The sequence below is a fragment of the Plectrocnemia conspersa genome, unplaced genomic scaffold, assembly GCF_051122295.1.
Source record: "Plectrocnemia conspersa isolate PC_06_02 unplaced genomic scaffold, ASM5112229v1 ptg000003l, whole genome shotgun sequence".
Classification (NCBI taxonomy): domain Eukaryota; kingdom Metazoa; phylum Arthropoda; class Insecta; order Trichoptera; family Polycentropodidae; genus Plectrocnemia; species Plectrocnemia conspersa.
In genome coordinates, this window is record NW_028277167.1 from 11,897,516 (window position 1) to 11,916,671 (window position 19,156).

At 29.6% G+C, this 19,156-nt stretch overlaps 1 protein-coding gene across 4 annotated transcripts in view; it reads left to right on the plus strand.

Moving 5' to 3' along the window:
• The window catches only part of LOC148236606 (uncharacterized), a 195,163-nt gene that overhangs the window by 159,925 nt on the left and 16,082 nt on the right, over positions 1-19,156 (plus strand). For all 4 annotated transcript variants that reach the window (XM_088182120.1, XM_088182121.1, XM_088182122.1 and 1 more), the window contains exon 7: positions 16,977-17,162. In XM_088182120.1, coding sequence (XP_088038246.1) covers positions 16,977-17,162 — 186 coding nt within the window. The remainder of the gene's footprint in view (positions 1-16,976; positions 17,163-19,156) is intronic.

The window sequence follows — 19,156 nt, forward strand, 5'->3', positions numbered from 1 at the left end:
CTAATTTTGTGGTGTTGATAATGGTATTTATTTTTAGCTTAGTCAAAGCCAATTTCGTTTTAAATTGATATATAGCACCTATTTGGCGATTTAGCAAAGAAGTGCATATGTTACAATATGTTAATGTTATTGTAATCCTTTATATGAAAGATGTAAAATAGGCTCTTGTTTTTAATTTAATATGTTACAGGTATTCCTTATCTAACTGTTAAACGATTAAAATATATTATATAATAACGATTAAAATATTTAGGGTTGAATAGTACTCTATATATTTTTTTTTAAATAAAAAATATATATGTATATATATATTTAAAATAAAAAAACTGAATATTGCAAATATGCAACGTTATAGAAATAAGTTATTTATAAAGCCATATAGAAATAACATTACAGTTTAGAGTTTGTGGAAAATTTGTAACAATATGAAACGAAGGGTTAAGAAATGTTGGGACTAGTCAATGTATTTAATTTAGATGTTGAAGTGAAAGGTATTAGCTGGCCATACACGCGCGGGCATATTCGACAGATCTGTTCGTCGCGGGTGCCTAGCGGACAAATCCAATCGTGTGTAGTGAAAAAAGACACATATTTGTCTATCCGTCGTCTATCCACTGTCCGCGCTCAAAACAAACGAATCGATAGGCTCGATAGGATTTTAATTCCAATTTATAACCATAGTTTAGGTCTTCCTAGATTTTTCTTAGCTCACGGGTGAATATGGTGATGATTAATATAAGATTTTGCGATGTTTTGTTGCAGAACCGAAAGTTTTAAGCACAGGCACACTTAAATCTCAAAATCAAAACTAAGTAATGTACAAATTACATTTAAATATCAAAAAAACAATATTCCGTTCGCTGATCGAAATAAATTAGCTAATCCTGTAGATTTAAAAAAAAAATTTACTCGTGAACAGCTTCTATTTTCGACTTTATAAAATAAATATTCCGTCAAAATTCAATATCTTAAAATCCATCAATGTCTCTGTCGCAGACTTATTCCGTGTGTATGTACGCGTGCATAGATACGTATTTTTGCTTCCGTTTTTACATTTGACAAAAGCTCCGCTCGATTTGAAAAAAGGTAGTCCGTTATCGTTATTGACAGATCAACGCACTGACAGATGATTGACAGTCTTCACAAGCTTTATGTAACATAGCGTCAGCCCAATGAGGAGGATCGCTAAAAATGTTTGACATACATACAATTCACAAAGTAAAAATATATAAACGTAACGAAATCGAGAGCTCAAGCATTTATTTAAATTTCATTAAATTTACCATTATGTAAAGGATGATCCATTAGGAATTTAATATTATTAAAATGAATAATAACTATTTTGTGTAAATTATCTAACTGCTCTTACTATTTTCAGCCGAAAGCAAAATTTGCAGTTTTATATATATATGATGGATTTTAACTTACTTTGTTTTAAACATCAAGTTTCGGCCGGTCTTTATTTTTATTTTTTATGTAATCTTCCTAATGGATCAGCCTGTGTGATGAATGAATTTAATTTAAATAATTTTCCCCTAGGGGGAGAGCTTTGAGTGTGATCGTTCTCTGATTGAGCATATTAAAATCATCGTCACTTTCTAGCTCCGGATCGTTTGACGTGTTGGCAATTCGTTTTCCCAATGACACCGCTCTGTGTTATACGGTCCGTGGAAATGCTCAATTCCGTGACATTATCCGCATCGTAAATCAAGGAGATAAATGGGAGTGGAATTGTATCAAAACATGAAACATGCTGGATAATGTGTGCGTCGAATTCGACAAAAGCACTCTGCGGTTAACAACAGCACGCTTTATTCAATTAACAGTAATCCTCCCAAAAGCAACGGTGAAAAAAATGCTTGTTTGTAATAATTAGCCTAAATTTTTGCTACACACCTATTCATATGAGAAGTGAGTCAAATGGAAAACTTAAATTTATTTTATTAAAATATATTTAAGAAAAGCGGTATGCAAATATGTTGCATACCAGGTTTTTGCAATATATAATATAAATGCATCTTAATTGATAATTTAATAACATAAAGTGTAACGTAAACATAGTGTGCTTTTATAAAGCTTTTATTGATTTAACTTATCTATTTCATTCTAAGCCCCATAGAATGCTTTCTTATGGCTTTCAATTGTCGATATCCTAACTAATGACGATCGCGTAATAGTTTAAGGACACACATTTATACTACACCCTTCCTTTGAATGGCCAACGGAAGATCCGCAGTGACCATAGATAGCTGAAAGAGAATGGCTCGAAGGTAGTACAATTCAGACAATTGCACCAAGTCTTCAGAGGAGAGCTCAAATGAATCAGGTCAAAATCTCATCTCAGCTTAATGGTTTGAAGTTTCCTTTGTTCGCGGCGGGAAAATCGTAGGAGAGCGATTCTGGGTAAGAATTCAAAAGCTCAATTGCATTCGAACATAATTCATTCAGTAGATGGCAGAAGAGAATCGAGAGTGGAAAACCGGTATCATAACTCTCCTTTTCGCTGCCGTCGCTTTTCTTTCTGGAGCGAGGTGCAATTTTTCCTTCTGGAGGCGGTGGCTGAGTACTGCAAATTTCCCCTCGCTTTCTACCCCTCGACGCTCTTTTTTGTATTGTTCCTGAAAATGGTTTACACTTCTTTTCATTTTCAAATAAGTTGTTTATTTGTTGTATATTATACTTATAATTATACTAGGTCAACGTATGTTTCTGACAGACGCTTTAATTTTCATTCCGCAATTAATACTTATTTTGTCCAGCGCAGAAAACCCTACCTATAATAAAATAGCAAAATTTTACGCTTCTCTTTTTTAATTTTAAAAGATACCTTTTTTTTAAATTGTGTAATATAATATTATTATATTTAAAAAATAAACCTACTAAATTTATTATTATATTTTTAATTACATATAATGTAAAGTATGTCACTGATTGATTTACCAAAGAATCTTTGTTATATAAGATAAAAATAAAAACGTCTACCTATTCATCTTCATCCGTCTTAATTTGAAACCGAATACTCGCAGCCTTGTTGATACAATCGATGTTTTTTTGCCTTATCGTGTTGATTAATATATTATTTACCGTTAAAAATAATATATGATATACAGAATCCAAATTAAATAAATAGCTTTACTTAATCAATATATAGTGAATAACAATATAACTCATATCTTAACTAAAAATATTTTTATTGCGCTCTACAACATTTGAAAATGGCATTTTAGAATAACTAGTGAATGTAAAAAAATAATATAAAACTTATTTTATTTCTTTTAATTTGTCTTAGAACTTTCCAAAATACAAACTAAGCCAACTCATCTCTCAGGGTAAAATAAAATTTGCTTTGATATATGAGTGTTTTGAAATACAAGCACGTTTCCGGAACAAGTTATGCTCGTTAACTGAGGTTTTATGTATTTAATAAGTGCAGTTATATTTTTTATTTATTTTACTATTTCCTATATTAATATATCTCACATAAAAGAGGAATACTCATGCCTCATATTCCTATCTAAAACTAGTTATTATGTATATAACTTAATTGCTACAAAATATTGTGTAACTAAATATACTTTGAGCTCTATTGCGCCTGCAATCCAGATCATTAACTTACGATCAAAGTTTCGTGAAACAATTAGTGCACATGTAAGCACACGGATAGTCGTTGTATTAGACCCAATAAAATATAATACTCTTTATAAGGAAGATCTAAACGCTTTTTAACCTGACTCGCCTAATTGAAAATTTCAGTCACATAATACGTAGTAGGCGTGTGCGGTTTAGTTTCGTACATTTCGGAGGCCTAACGAGCTAATTCTACGGATATCTCCATTTTAACCCTCCGTTAGTCACAATACTCTCGATCCACCTTCTACTTTTGCTTATTTACATAATTACTATATAATACAACGTTAGAGTTTGTATGTTTTTTTCATACATTTAATATAGCTAACAGTTGTCGACCTCCGTCAAAGCTTCGATTTTTAAAAGTCACTATTATTACAATTGTACAGCACAAAAGTAAATTTCACGTAAGATTCCATAATGGGACTTCCGAAACGAAATCCTATACGATCGTAAATGACCCGCCGACGAAGCAATTAAAAGTGATTATTTTTTGTGTATGCACGTGTTTAATTATCCGTTAGCTACAGCACTTTAAGAATAACAGGTGCATTTACGTAATCCTCTGTATTAGAAAAAAAATTTTAATGAAAGATACAAAATATTTTTTATATATTGGCTCCTTGAAAAATGGGATTTTGCTTTTCTCCCATCAATCTAAAAAGTAGTATTGTTAGAAATTTTCCTTGCATCTTAAATTTAGAGTTACACTACTAAAATTTATCTCAAGATCACACCTAGATCTTAACTCATATGTTGAGGTGGATTCGAAATAGGTCTTACATCAAAAACTTATATGTATTTTTTTAATAATTTAGAGATGATTTTTTATTTTCTATTTGAAACATTAGTATCATATAACGAGTAAACAAATCACATAACGAGAAAATTTATATGACATCTGTAGTTTAAAAAATTGTCTGACTAATTAGGTTATTTGGCCGATGTATCGGGTGCTTGAGACAATAGTCTGTGTCGTGATCGCCGTGAACATATTTTGTATTTCTGCAGTTATTCATTATTATTTGGACTGTACTTATGTTTTACCTGTGTTTAATTTAATAGATGTTAAAATGATAGTGCTATTTTTTTTAAACATATAGTCAAAAAAAATGTCTCAGACTATCAAAAATAAATGTAGTGATAATAATGACTATTATATGAATATTTTAGAACAAGTAGATATATCTTAAGATGTTCTTGACATAACTGATTTTTCTGTATCATTATATATACTATATATATATAATGAATTTTAATCCGCAGAAAAATATCTTTCCAAGAAATTAATTGCGATTATATGGATTACAAGCGATAGTGAAGATCATGAACAAAACTTATTGGTTACATTAAGCCATGAACTATCATAGATTAATCTAACCAATAAGTTTTTTAACGGAATGTTTTTAAATAGACAAATTTCTATGCATTAAAAATTATAATTAAATGATAGTATTTTTTAGAGTAATCGTACATATGGATATTATTTATGTTTTGAATATGGAATTTCGTTCTACAATACAATTTTTGTTAAAATATTATATAATTCGTAAAGGTTTTTTAAATCATCTGTGTACTTAATTTGGAACATATATTTAATAACAGCTTTAACAAAAACGAGAACCATAAAAACCGCAGAAGAAGTCGAGAAACGACGTATTATTTCGAAACTTGAGAAAAATATAAAAGGATTGTTTCAGAAAGTATTACGTAATTTTCATAATTCCAAAAATTATTTTTTTAAATAAATGTCTTATATACACTTTAAAGAATCAGCATTATTTAAATTTTATATTTACATAAAACCTATTTTTACCTTGTATTTCGCTAAGCATAAGTATTGACAAATTCACTGAAAATGGCTTCAAGTTCCTGGAATATCTTTGGAATGCAAAGAGCTAATAAATAATATACAACAATATTTGTATATATTAAATATTTATTTATCATCTCTTTATTTAAATCTAACCACTAAGTTTTAGTTATTTTGAAATAAGTATACTATGTGATTTCTATTGCATAGTATATCGCATAATATTTAAAAAGTAGCTAGTATATTTTTATATTTTCTGTATTAATATTCTAAATTGTTAAAAAATGTTACATATTTAAATAAGGGTTGTAGTACAAAACTAAGTCCCCAATATCACTGTAAATCATTTTCTTGTTATTGATCCCGGTTAAGCTGTGATGGTTTTAATACATAAATTTGGGAATGCTTCACCCGAAAATCTATTTATTTTGCATTGTAACGATATATAAATTATTTGAGGTTAAAATATGTGTATTTCATGCTATTTCTATTTACTTGAATACACTGATTGCAAGCTGCAACGTTCTAAACACTTTTTAAGACGTCAGAATAAACTGCTTCATTTTGTTCTAAAAATCGTTTTACTTTGAGAACAGTTTTCACTTTAAGTGGTTCAGTTCCAAGTCAGGTTAATGAATTTTATATATCAATATAAAATGCAACAACAGTTTAATGAAAGTTATTTTTCTATCAGTGCATTAGATGTAACAGTTTCATAGTGGAATAAATTACAACATAATAGTTTCCCAATTGTCTTATGTAAAATATTTTTTTAGTATAGTGTTTTTATTTTATATTTATCGACAAGATGATTGATTGGAATTAATAAATACGATAGAAATTAAAAAAGGTCGTAGAATCTAAAAATGTTAGCTCAATAAATTGCGCTATATAGTGGTTGAGCTATATTTAAATACTATTCTTTCTGAATCTTCGCATATTATATGATGGCGATTTATCTCCTTGTTTTTGTATTATTTTACGATCATTCGAAGAACTATTTAAAAATAACTATAAAAAGTAGATCATTGCAACATGACAGACGTTAGCCTAATGCATCAATATAGTGAGACACAATCAACAACTACTAGTCAGTAGTAAGACACCAGAATAAAATCAGTTTCTAAATCAACGACGTCTATTTTAATAAATTTAAACTATTATTACAGCTTACATGGCCTAAATCAATTTTATTTTAGTTGTGAATCCGTGAGATTAGGAAAATCTTTAAAAACCTGATCTGTGGCGATCGATCCAAATTATGATTATCACTAATTTTAATCTCGCAAAATTTAAAAACAAAAGGAATTTGACTCAAGTCTTTCTGATATTAATCAGCGTCTTATATATTAGTTTATCGTATTATTAGTCAAGATGATGTTTTATGTAAATAACTAAAAAAAATATTAAAATTAATGTAATAGATTACGTTGCGACTAACTAAGGGTTAAGTATGGTCCCTTGAGTACACGCTGCGAATGTATAATAATCCGGACGTTATATTAATTTGGCGACGGCAACGTTCAAGTGCAAAATTTGCATAGTCATTCGCCGATTATGTAACGCCGTATTATGTGTTTAAAAATTTAATTATTCGCCCCGGCGCGTTACTTTCGACCCGGCTTTGTTCGGGCGCTCCTTTATATTACACACAATATACGCACATACTATATTACGGTGTGAAAAATGCGCATCTTGTTTCATAGCGAATTTTTATACGATGTTTTATATTATGTATGTGTGCTCTTCTTTTTTTCGTTCGTCGAGGCGTTACCCAAATTGTATTTTTCACAACAATAAAATAGTAAACGTACCATCGAGACGATGGTACGTTAAGCTGTTCTTTGAATTCTAGCAGAAGGCTCAACACTCTCCGAAACGAATTTGAATAAATATATTGTTGTACTTGAGGGGCTTATATTGAACAATGTGTTACATAATGGGGTATCGTGTCGCATAATACGTGGACTCGCTAGTGACGAAAAACGAAGAAAAGTGCAAAATAATCCTACTTAAGATAAAGATATTATATATGTATATATGTACATTCACACAATAAAATAATATTTATTATTTTTATAAATATAGTATTTTATTTTCTTTATGAACTTTTACCAGGTATATGCCTCGTTCAAAGTCAATAATACAGCTCTGTGTATATTGGTCCTTAACTCATTAGAATAATAATCGATATTATGGAATTTCAATACTATGCAATATTATTACAAATTAAAATTGATAATTTAGGATTTATTAGTAAGTTTATCTGAGAATTTGTATATGACATATGACTTACTGCGTCTCTGTAAAAATATTTATTAAAATGCCTCTCAATATATTATGCTCTACGTAGCGATTTATTTTATCTTTAAAATTATAACCTTGATTAACTTTAAAAATGACTATGTTTTATATCCTAGATACTATAGAAATTTATAAATTCTATGAGTTACTGTTGGATTTATTAATTTAATAAACATATATACCATACTTATTTTGCTAATAAAATGAATAAAAATATATTAACAATTCAGTATTTGTTAATCTAATTTATATACATAAAATGTACTAGAATATGTATTATATTACTATTATAAAAATTTAATATTGAATTTATATATTATATTTAATATTTTATAAATAAAAATAACTTATATAACTTTCTTTAATGACAAGAATATTTGATTAAATATTTTGAGAGGCGATTCTATAAATATTCAACACAGACAGGTGAACTTGCCAGATTGCAGTGATATGTTATGAATTTCTATAAATCCACAAACCTTCATAAAACTCACTCTGATATTACCTCATAATTTATGAATTACGAAAACGTAATGCGTCCTGTTTACGATAAGACGTTACTTAAAATCCACCATCTGAATGTAGTACCTTCTGAATCCCAGATTATTATAGCCATAACTTTCTACGTGAATGGCGATATCATGACCTTTTTGGGATACTTCTGCAGCGCTCCAACCCTCCAGGTTTATTTCAGAATTTATATTATATTTAAATAAAATAGTATTTTATTTAAATTTATTTTAAAGTATAAGCAATTCAATTTAAGTGGTAAGGCTGCCTTAAATATTCCAGGAATAAATCACTGTCTCGAAATGAATAAAACTTTGATACTACTTAGCAACATTTTGAAAATCTGTTAACAAATCTTATGTAAGCTTTTGAATCGCAAGTGTTTTATATGTGTGTGTGTACCAATAATTTTTATTTATTAAAAAAAATCATATGATCTATTTTTTATTATAAAATAAATCTTTATATGTAAATTAATGTTTAAAATAGTTTTATGCGCGATATTTTTTAGTTAGTGGTAGATGTCGATAGCTAGGGGCGGGCATCTTGACATTTCGCTCCGGAGCTTTTAGCACAAAAGCTGTCCTCGTTTCACAGCTGGCTAAAAAGGCGCGCGTGAATGTCGAGCTTTTTCCAACCGAACGTTATTTGTGACAGCTTCGGGCAACGCTGTCATTAAACTGGCAAAATTGCAGCTGGGACATGCCAAACACACACAGAAAAGCCAGATAAAATATACGGGCGCCTCTGTGCTGTAGGATAAAGAACGAATTATTTTTAACGAATCGATAAAAGGATCCTATTTACCACATAGATTTATTTGGGGAATGAATATAAACTATTGGACTAATGTAAGTGTTTTTACATATTTATATATGTTTATCAGGTAGTTCCATAAGTCTTTGCGCTTTTATAGGTTCGGGTTAAATTAATTAAAAATTAAAACGTTTACTAAATTATATATTCTCTATTTTTTCTACTAATTCTCAATCATTAATCATTTTTTTATATTTGATTCGAAAAATAATGTATTTTTGAAATTAATATATTCTTTATGGTCGTTTTTAATATTTGTTTTTGGAAAATATTATTTTTCAAATAAAAACTGTTACAGGAATATAAATATATGTCGTTTAGAGTAATGTCTGAAGAATACGGTGAGTGAGAACGGTGTTTCTAAGAAACTCTATCATCCTCTTTGATACAAGAGAGCAAGCGCTGTTTTTATGTAAATTTACCTTTCTTTAATTTATAAGGGAAGTTTTTTATGGTGTTATGGAGCATACTATGTGTATGTCGTAGTTGTTTGTCTATAATCCAATAACTCATAATAAATTAAGCTCTTCATATCACATTATCTTATTGGGGTGTAATCCTATTCTCGGGAATGGAATTGGGGGTTGATTGGCGTCCAAACACTGCAAAAGTAAAGAATCTACTTCTTATCTTCAGTAATTATTTGATCAAAAATGAATCCTTCTGTTCTAGAATTATTAATTATTAAGATTCGCTGCGCAAGATTTTCCTCAAACAATTAATAAACTTTTAAATAGCTTTTGTATCGTTAATCTTAGACCTACTTTGCTGGCAGCCATAATATCCTCACTAACAACCTCTAAAATTTACCCGCTCTTAAGTAAATATTCAGTGTAAAAATTCTTGGAATGAAATTTTTAAAACCACATTTGACACTTTCTAAATTTAATGATATCTCTGCCCATCGCATTAAAGAAGTTTTTAACTACTATTATCGCATTATGACCGAGTTAAAACTCAATAGCTTATCTGATATTACCTTATCTTTACATCTATTGTTGATTTAGGGTTGAAAATATCAAAACAAAAAATATTTCGTTACTAAATAGCATCATTGATACAAATACTGTTAACAAACACCAAAATAATAAAAAAAAATGTATAGCTATTCCAAATGATATTTTAAATTTATAAAAATTTCTTTAAAAATATAAATATAAATCTTTAAAAACTTTATAAAATAAATGTTTTTGTTACTCTTCAAGCTATTTTTTTGTATGTTTCTTTAGCATGAAATAGTGTTTATGTTAATATCTTTTATAAAAATATACTTTAGTTTATTTCAATTTTCTATCAATAAATTTAGTTTTATTATTTTTGCTTTATAATATAAAATAAAATTAGAGATGGAATAGAAGTGATGGTGATTCTAAAAAATATATATGTGTTCATCAACGACTGTCGTTTACTAAAAAACTTTTATTTTGCCTGTGGAAAAAACGTGTTTTTCGCGTTAAAAGCGACATAAACTAAATTACATTAGTCTGTTTGACACAGCGGCAAGTTGTTTATGCATTTTGCACATTTTTATTATTATTTTTTTGACAAAAGCAAAGATTGTTAGTTGCGCAATAACTAAAAAGTGTTGTTTATGTGTGTGCGCAAGCTGCAGGCGTTTTTAAATAAGTTCTCTCTGGATTCTGGATGTCAAATTGGACCAATGAATGAAAGAGAACTTTTAAAGATATGATGCTTTAAGCTCTGGTACGGATGTTAAAGTGTAAAAAATCTTTGAAAAGAGTCCTCAAACGAACTGTCTGAGGTGAAGTGATGAGTGAAAATTATTCCTGTATTATTCCGATTGTAGATTTTTTAGTCTGCCCTTTTTTAATGGAACGACACATTACAGAAAGGTGGCGAGTATTTTTAAATAAAAATTACTATTGGCCGCTAAGACAGGTCAGAAACAGTTTTGAGGATCTCTTTTTAAGGCGGTGGATATTTTATACTTTCTGACTTAATCCATTAGGACGTATTCCACGGTATTTTATTTTAACAAAAAATACATATTTCTTAAATGCTTAAAACGCTCTATCAAAAGTCAAACTTTTTATGATTAATAATATACGTGAATACCTTTAATTGAAAATAGAGGAGTTGCTTAATTAAAGATCCCGAACAATAGATAAACTTAATGTATAACGATCATTCGGGACATTAACAAGTGCAATGTTACCAAATTGATATTTTATCAAAATCTGATAATCCTGACTTGAGGCATAAAGCTGTTTATCATCAAACTCTCAACAAATTGAGCTATGCCGACAGTAACCATATACAAGTAAGGCCAAGAAACCACCCGCTTCTCTCTTCACGTCTTCGATATTCTAAGATGACTGAACTCTTCAGACGCAAACAATATAAATATAATTATACCGACTGTACGTGGATTATTACGCAATAACAATTCATAACTTGACAAATTTGTATTATATATTATATATAAAAACTTTAAGGTGTCCTTAGTTCGTTGATTCAAACGCACTAAAACACACTCATCCCTCAATTTACGCAGTACTCGTTTTACGCAATTTCACTTTTACGTGATTAAGAAAAATCATTTTTATAAGAAACTCAAATCAAATATATTTGATTTCACACGTATGACGCAGATGTATAAACTCCCACTTCTTGCACTTAACCTACATCTAGAACCTCTTCGACTGACCATGCAGTCCTGAGTTATTTTTTTAGTACACGCATGTCGCTGAATATTTTGCTCGTGTACAATTAAAAGGTAAATTTGTCTTCAAATTTAATTATTTTATTGTGTAATACCATTAAATAATTTAGGTTACATTAAATTTATAGCATGTTCTAAATTATTTTAAATAAAGGTACAACTAGTTACCAAACAAAGAAATTACTATTACTTTAAATGATAAATTTACTAATGGAATGCCTGTATAATTGTATAGTTTTACATAAACACATTCATTAAAGTATTAAGCTTGTTATTAATTTTTAATGACGCTTTTTACTCGGAATAAAGCCAAAATAATCAACTGAAATTGAATCACCATATTCACCCAATAAATACCTGCCGTAATAATACATTAAATTTTGTAATAGCTAGTTCTAACGCAATCCAATCAACAGTTTTGCCTCTAAACTGGCACTTAATTTTTTTTACACTAACAATACCAATTTCACAAACGTTTTAATATCCAAATCTAAATCTGCGCTTTTCGGCTTGTGCCTCGGATTATTCATAATATCGACCCAGTTCTCAATGCAATTTGTGCGATAGCTCTCTGCGCAATTTCATCCCATTATGAAGAGCTTTCGAAAATGGAAAGCGCTAATTATTATTGTCGAGATTCATTAAATCCGCACAATACACACTCACACAATCAAGGTCCGTCATCAATTTGCGTCAAAATGACGCTCAGCACGAATCGACGAAGATTAATCGGTCTCTGTTGGCGACAAAGAATTTTTTTTCGTTATAAGAAAAAAAATGTATTGCCCTTCGATAATGTGTTATATTATATTTCAGTATGTGTAAGATTTTTGTATGTATGTATGTATGTACATATATATACTAAGTCATTTTTATATTAAAATTTTGTATAAAAAAATCCAGGCGTTTTGCGAGAAGAATGAGAAATGTTCTGGTCATAAATGCATTTATTTTAAACTTTACTAATCTTAAATATTTTACTTGTATATTAAAACTGTTACTTATCATAATAAGTTTTTTAGAAGGCTTTTATTTTGTCACTAGGAAACCATTAGTAAATGAAATTCAACTATAAAATGTATTTTTTTCTGTTGGCGTATCTTGAGGAACTTTTACTTGCTAAAAAATGAACCGATCAAAGCGCAGAAGTGCTCTAATAAAGCATATTTCAAAAATATTATAATTTCTCTTGGATTTACTGAAATTCCGTATCTCTTGTTTTTAATACAAAACCCTACTAAAATGGTAAACACACGTTCAAATCTCAAAAGTCGTGACGTGCATTGGACGGGTAAAAGCTCTAGCGAGCAGCTTTTAATCCGGCCGCAAAGCTTTGTCATTAGAGCGTGTTTGCGTGTCCGATCCGACTTTAGTTAAACTAACCGTAGTGTCACGCTAATGCAGGTTTATCTACCGTTTCCAGTTAACAAAGTTGAATTACCTAGTGAATAACGAGAGAAAAAAATACGAAATCAAATTTCCGTCTGACCCTCGACCCTAAAAGAAATATCCTAGAAAAAGCGTAATATTTTTTTTGAACATTAAAAAAAAATGTATCGATTATTGAATATCTTATACTAAAAAGGTAGCTTAAGATCATAAAAATAATATATATTGAATTTTAGTGTAATTAATTACCTCAATTATTTGATAAATGATGTTAAAATAAGTTTAATCAACATTTAGGAAACGCGTAATAATTCATATTATATTATTCTTTCTCGATTAATTAGCTTTATTGTTAAAGTAAAAGTAATTTGCAATAATTTAAATTGATAACGTTGTTTTTTTCCAGTTAAGTGAATTATTATTTCGTTCCCAAATAATAATATTTTAAAATATATGCTGAGCTATTTCATAAGGAGCACCTTTTCTTTTTGATTGCTTATTAACATTTTTAAATGTATAATAAATATAGTTACCCTAAAATTAGTATGAAAGTTTTGAGATATCGTACTAAGGATTAAAGATTAATCATAAATTCTTATGATTTCGTGAAATGATGCTTCTTTGCACGCTATTGTATGTATCTAAATATGTTTTACTATTTGCTATTTTTTATGTTATGATTGTAATGTTTCAAAGACACAAGTATTCTGCTTTGCAGAATATTTTGCATTGTTTAGCAATCTAATATTTTATCAGTTAATTGTATTTTAAATCGATCTATATAAAACGAACCGAACAATGACATGCTTTTAAAAGGATCCATTAGCAAAATAATGTTTCAATTGATTTAAAAATTCACGACTACATCAAAGATATCCATTAGAAATTTCCTCTTGCACGTGAAAACGTCCTTTCCTGGAAAGCATAAAAATTCACGAATTCCCCCGAGTCGATTTATTTATTTTAGCGGTCTCGTCGCGTTTGCTTTTGCCGAATTTTTTTACGCATTACGATTTTTTCGTCCACATTGTATGTGTTCAATATTTATCGTCAAAAATCCGACCTTCGCATGCGGACGACGCGCATCATTATTCCGAGTGTCTACGCCGTTTTCCATAAATCACTCCCGAGTCCACCACAATCATCTTTCCACCCCTTTTCGATATAAAACACGGACTGTATTAATTCGGAAAATATGCTGCCACTGGAATATGGTACAGGCACTCGAGCCTATATCAATCAAGCGGCCTTTTCCCAGGACGCCCACTATATCATAGTAAGCCTGGTGCCTATTTCACGGATATTGATCACACTTGTTGTATTCTGGTCCAGATGGAGCCTGCAGAAGCAATTGCGGTGTGAGGAGACACCCTTTTCTTTTTATTATTCCTGCCGCAATTTAATTTGACCCAACTTTATATTTATACCCAAAATCATTAATTTTACAATTATAGTATTGCATTAACATGTATAAATAAAATTATATAATATAATATATAGAGCTTTGATTTAGTTAATCAAAGTTATGTAAAGATGTAAAATTATTTTTCTACAATTTGACTCATTTAAACTTCTATCACATCAGTAGATTTACCTCATAATAAACGTAAAATTCTTGAAGAAATCCATAAATATAGCTTGTGAGACTTGTCACTATTTTCTGCGAAGAAAATATTAAAGTAGGATTCACGAACTCGCAATTTTAAATGTCATATGTGATCCTTGTATTGTGAAAAATATCATAACAAAAATAAAAATATATCTTCGTCGTGTTTTACAAAAAACATTTATTATGATATTCTCTATGAACTAAAGTAGCTCATTATTATATGTAGCAAGATTTTAATTAATCATCACAATATTCATCTGTGAGATTAGAAAAATCTAGGAAAACATAATCTGTGATGATCGATCGGATTATGACGAACAAAATAATATTATATTGTAGTAAAGTATATTCTTGTTATGATTTTCTGTAAAACTTAATCTTCATCATTTAGGTTCTTGAAGCTTGGTCTGCCTTGAAAGGTTAAAATTGTTTAAAAAAAACCTAAATTTTAATAATTAATACTTTTTGAACAAATTCAGTAGTTTGTGAACCCTATAAATAAGAAGAAATATGAAGATTAACAAATATTTTGAGAACAACCTATATATTCCGACTAAATTTATATTTTTAATCTATCAAGCGGAGCTAGAGTTTTAATGTTTTGTATTAGTGTTAAGTATTTCTCATTTTTGAGAAGTGGAAGACTCGAAAAGGTTGAACGTCCCTATATATTGTAAGTCATTGATCCCTGCATTATATTTTTTTGTTACTATAAAATGTTATAAGAAGTCGACACAATATATCTGCTAACCGTAATTAATAGTATTGGGTATAAAACTTATATTCTTAAACAATGTGTTTGGAGTTTTAATCAGAAATCCCTGTCCATTTTTGCACTACCTGCAATAAATTCATTCTGTGAATTTGGTGGATTTTAACCACCACTTGTTTTTAAAATTTCAGTGGTTGTAAAGTAATAAAAAATATTCATATAAAGCAAAAAACTTTTTATGAGAATTCTACAGTAATTTTTAAAATTTTAAAGAAATAAGAAATCGTCAAATTTTTTTTAATATCTTTTGAAAAGAAGCGCTAGAGTCAAGGCTTTAAGTTTAAAACTTTTAATTGCTCTTTTAGTATTACTCTGCTGTGCGGAATTTTCAAATCTGCGGCTGATTTTTGTTAATCAGCAATGTTTATAAATTCAAGCATTAAAAAAATCAAAAAATTGTCACAATCTTATATATTAATTTTTATGTTTAAAACTTTTATTGAAATTTCCGCATTGCTTGCTATAAAAAAACGCGTTAAAAGCGCAATAAATGTTTCATTTAACTTAACGACCCGCTGATAAATGCTTGTATTATGACAAACAGTGCACTTCGTACAAGACGATCAAATCTAAGGAATAAGCTTAAAGTATTGCCAACAAATATATGTCAAACGCGGCAGGTTTGATGCGAAATATCAAATTCAGGCTGCCATATATTCGCACGTTTAAACTCAAACATATACGCCTATGCAAATATTATAATTAGAAAGGCGTCGGAAATTAACAAATATATTCTCACCCCAAATCTTCGTAATTGGACGTCTCGTCGAGAGTGAGTTAGACTAATAAGTCTATATAAACAAATACGTTACTTGAATATTTGTAATATATTAATTAATATTTGCAGTAAATTATTTAAAAATGCGATACACAAACTTTAAAAAAATGATTTGATTTAAACATACTATTTAGATGCATTTAAAAAATATAAATATAACCCAAAATATAAATATTGAGCACGGACAGCGGACAGACGGCGACACCACACACGATCAGATTTGTCCGCCGCACATTCTTCTCGGACAGATCCGTGCGTGTATGGCCAGTTAATAGCAACTAAAAGAGTCTTTTTGACTGCAGATATACTTATATACAAAAAAATTATAAATTTAAAGAATAACATTAAACGATCTAGTATTTTTAGAACATGCGTTGAAAACATTAAAATAAATGGTTCGCATATTATTGCTGTTTTTTATAACACATATTATAAGTACAAACTAAATATTCGTTCATAACTGTATTCAAATATATTTATATAATTTTATATTCTAACATACATACATAAACATTCACTATAATACAACTATTATTACAAACAAAATAAAAAAGTGCTCACTCAAAAAATATTTGTACAATCCCATATTACTTGTTTCAACTTCTTGTAGCTATCATCGAGAACATTAGTTTTTGTTATTCTTAAATAAATTAAATGTGCTTTTTCATTTTTTAGGTGAGATTGGCAAAAGAACGCAAAAAGGGCGACAAGATCGTGAGCGACAGCCAGGAACGTGCCTATTGGCGCGTCTGGCGACCACCACCAGGAATCACGAGTCCTTTGGAGCCTTGTCCAGTCCCAAGCCGATGTCGTCAAGGCGTTCGATCCCGCCGCAAGGACCTGGCGCAAGGACGTAAAGAGGTAAAAATATCACTATAAACCTTATCAATTACTAAATTCCAAAAAAATACAACCATACTTCACTATTTGGATATTCTTTATAATTTTAATCATGATTGTGTTGATGATTAACTTTCATCATCCTTAAGATTTTATCCCATTCTACATTCTGAAAGGATGCCAGTCTGATCTTTTAAATCCTCTTCTGTTTATATTGAATTTAATTTTAAGATCCTGCTGTTCATAAAAATCATAAAAATATTGACAAGTCAATCAACTTAAGTACTGCGCACTCTTTATGATGCCCTAGACCGCAGCATACTGGAAACTGGCTCTGTTAGATGGATTTTAGGCGTAATGAATTGCGGCTCGAAAAAGTACAGCGCAAATTCCTTCGATATTTATACTCAAAGGAATACGGATACTGTATGTTCCTGTTTTCTAGTGCTTTCATTTTGAGAGTGCTGGTTTATGTTTCGTTGTCAACTCACAGAAGTGTTTATATAATTAAACACTTTTGGAAATTTCCAACGACATAATTGACAACCCTTCAGTGCTTAAGCAGATCCAAATATGTGCCCTGGAGGACGGTCATAGTTCTAGTCTCGTCTACTGTTCTTGCCTGTAAAAGTTTGCCTGCACTAAAACACGGTTCAGTTCTTATGGGACAATGCACACATGTTTAAATGATTTGTGTCGGTCCTCCTTCAAGTTTTTATGTTTATTATATGTGTATATGTATGTATGTGTATACATGTATATATTGTCTTAATTTTAATAAACAAAGCACATACCCTTAAAATTTAAAAAGTAATTATAAAAACGACGACAAGACTGTTGACATTTTAATTTAAACATAATGAGTAAATTAGTTCATACACGAGTTAATAAAACCTTATCTTTAAGTTTAATTCGTCGGAGCAAATTATTTTTATTTTTTTCTGAAAAGAGCTTTTCTATCTTTAAGTGCCACTTCCTTAGTCATTTTCCTTACTGTTTGTGGTGAAATGTTGTATGTATAATAATTATAATAAATAAGCATTTTGGAGTGAACAATTCGTTTACTGATGTTTTGATTCACCTCTTAAAAATTCAACAAAATTATATTCGCTCTTTACACTGTATTTATAAAATGTGTATCTAATATAAAAAATAAAAACACAAGTCTGCGATTCTTTTTTGAGCAATTAATAAGCAAAAAAGTGACAAATGCGATTGATGCTATATGCTAAAATATTTAGTTTAGATTATAGATTTATAAACATAAAATGGTTTTTGCCATATATTAATTCATAATAGTTGCACCAGTAAAATTATATTATTTGTATAACGCCCCTATGGCAAATACCAAAAGTAAGAATTCCGTAATTGCTGCTACTTTTTTCCTTAATTACTACTAACGCGTCAGCTCTAATTCCACACTTTGGGTTATTTATTGTGCGACGACATTAATAATTTCATCCCCTCAGCCCTGGTACAATTCAGCCCTTAAGGCTATGTTTTTATCGCGTCTCCAATTAGGGTTACCGCAAATTAATTTTATTTCCGCCAATTTGCCGAATGTACGTTTACGTTTATTACCGCTGAAAGAGAGATACGTTATTGTTTTTATCTGTGTACGTTGTTAGCTTTTATACAGGGTGAATACTTAAGAATTTCATAATTAAAAATATACGATTAAGACGGCTTATTACAAATGAGTTTGACTAGCATGAATATTTTTTAAGCACATATTATTCTTTAGTTTGCTATTTTTGTGGTTGGTTTATTTTAGTTTACTTTGTTTTTGAGACGCGAAGGGTTTGCGAAACATGTTCATCTTGGAAAGGACATCAATCCCATGAGTTCAGATTTAATACCACTAGATTTTTTATGTGTATATCTAAAAAAAGGTGTACTATAATAAACCAACCGAATCCATCCAACTGAAGCATCCGTGCATAAATTGAGATTTCACCCAATTTATTGTATCCGCGTGTTTTCCAGCACTTTCAATGTGTGTGTACAATTGAATA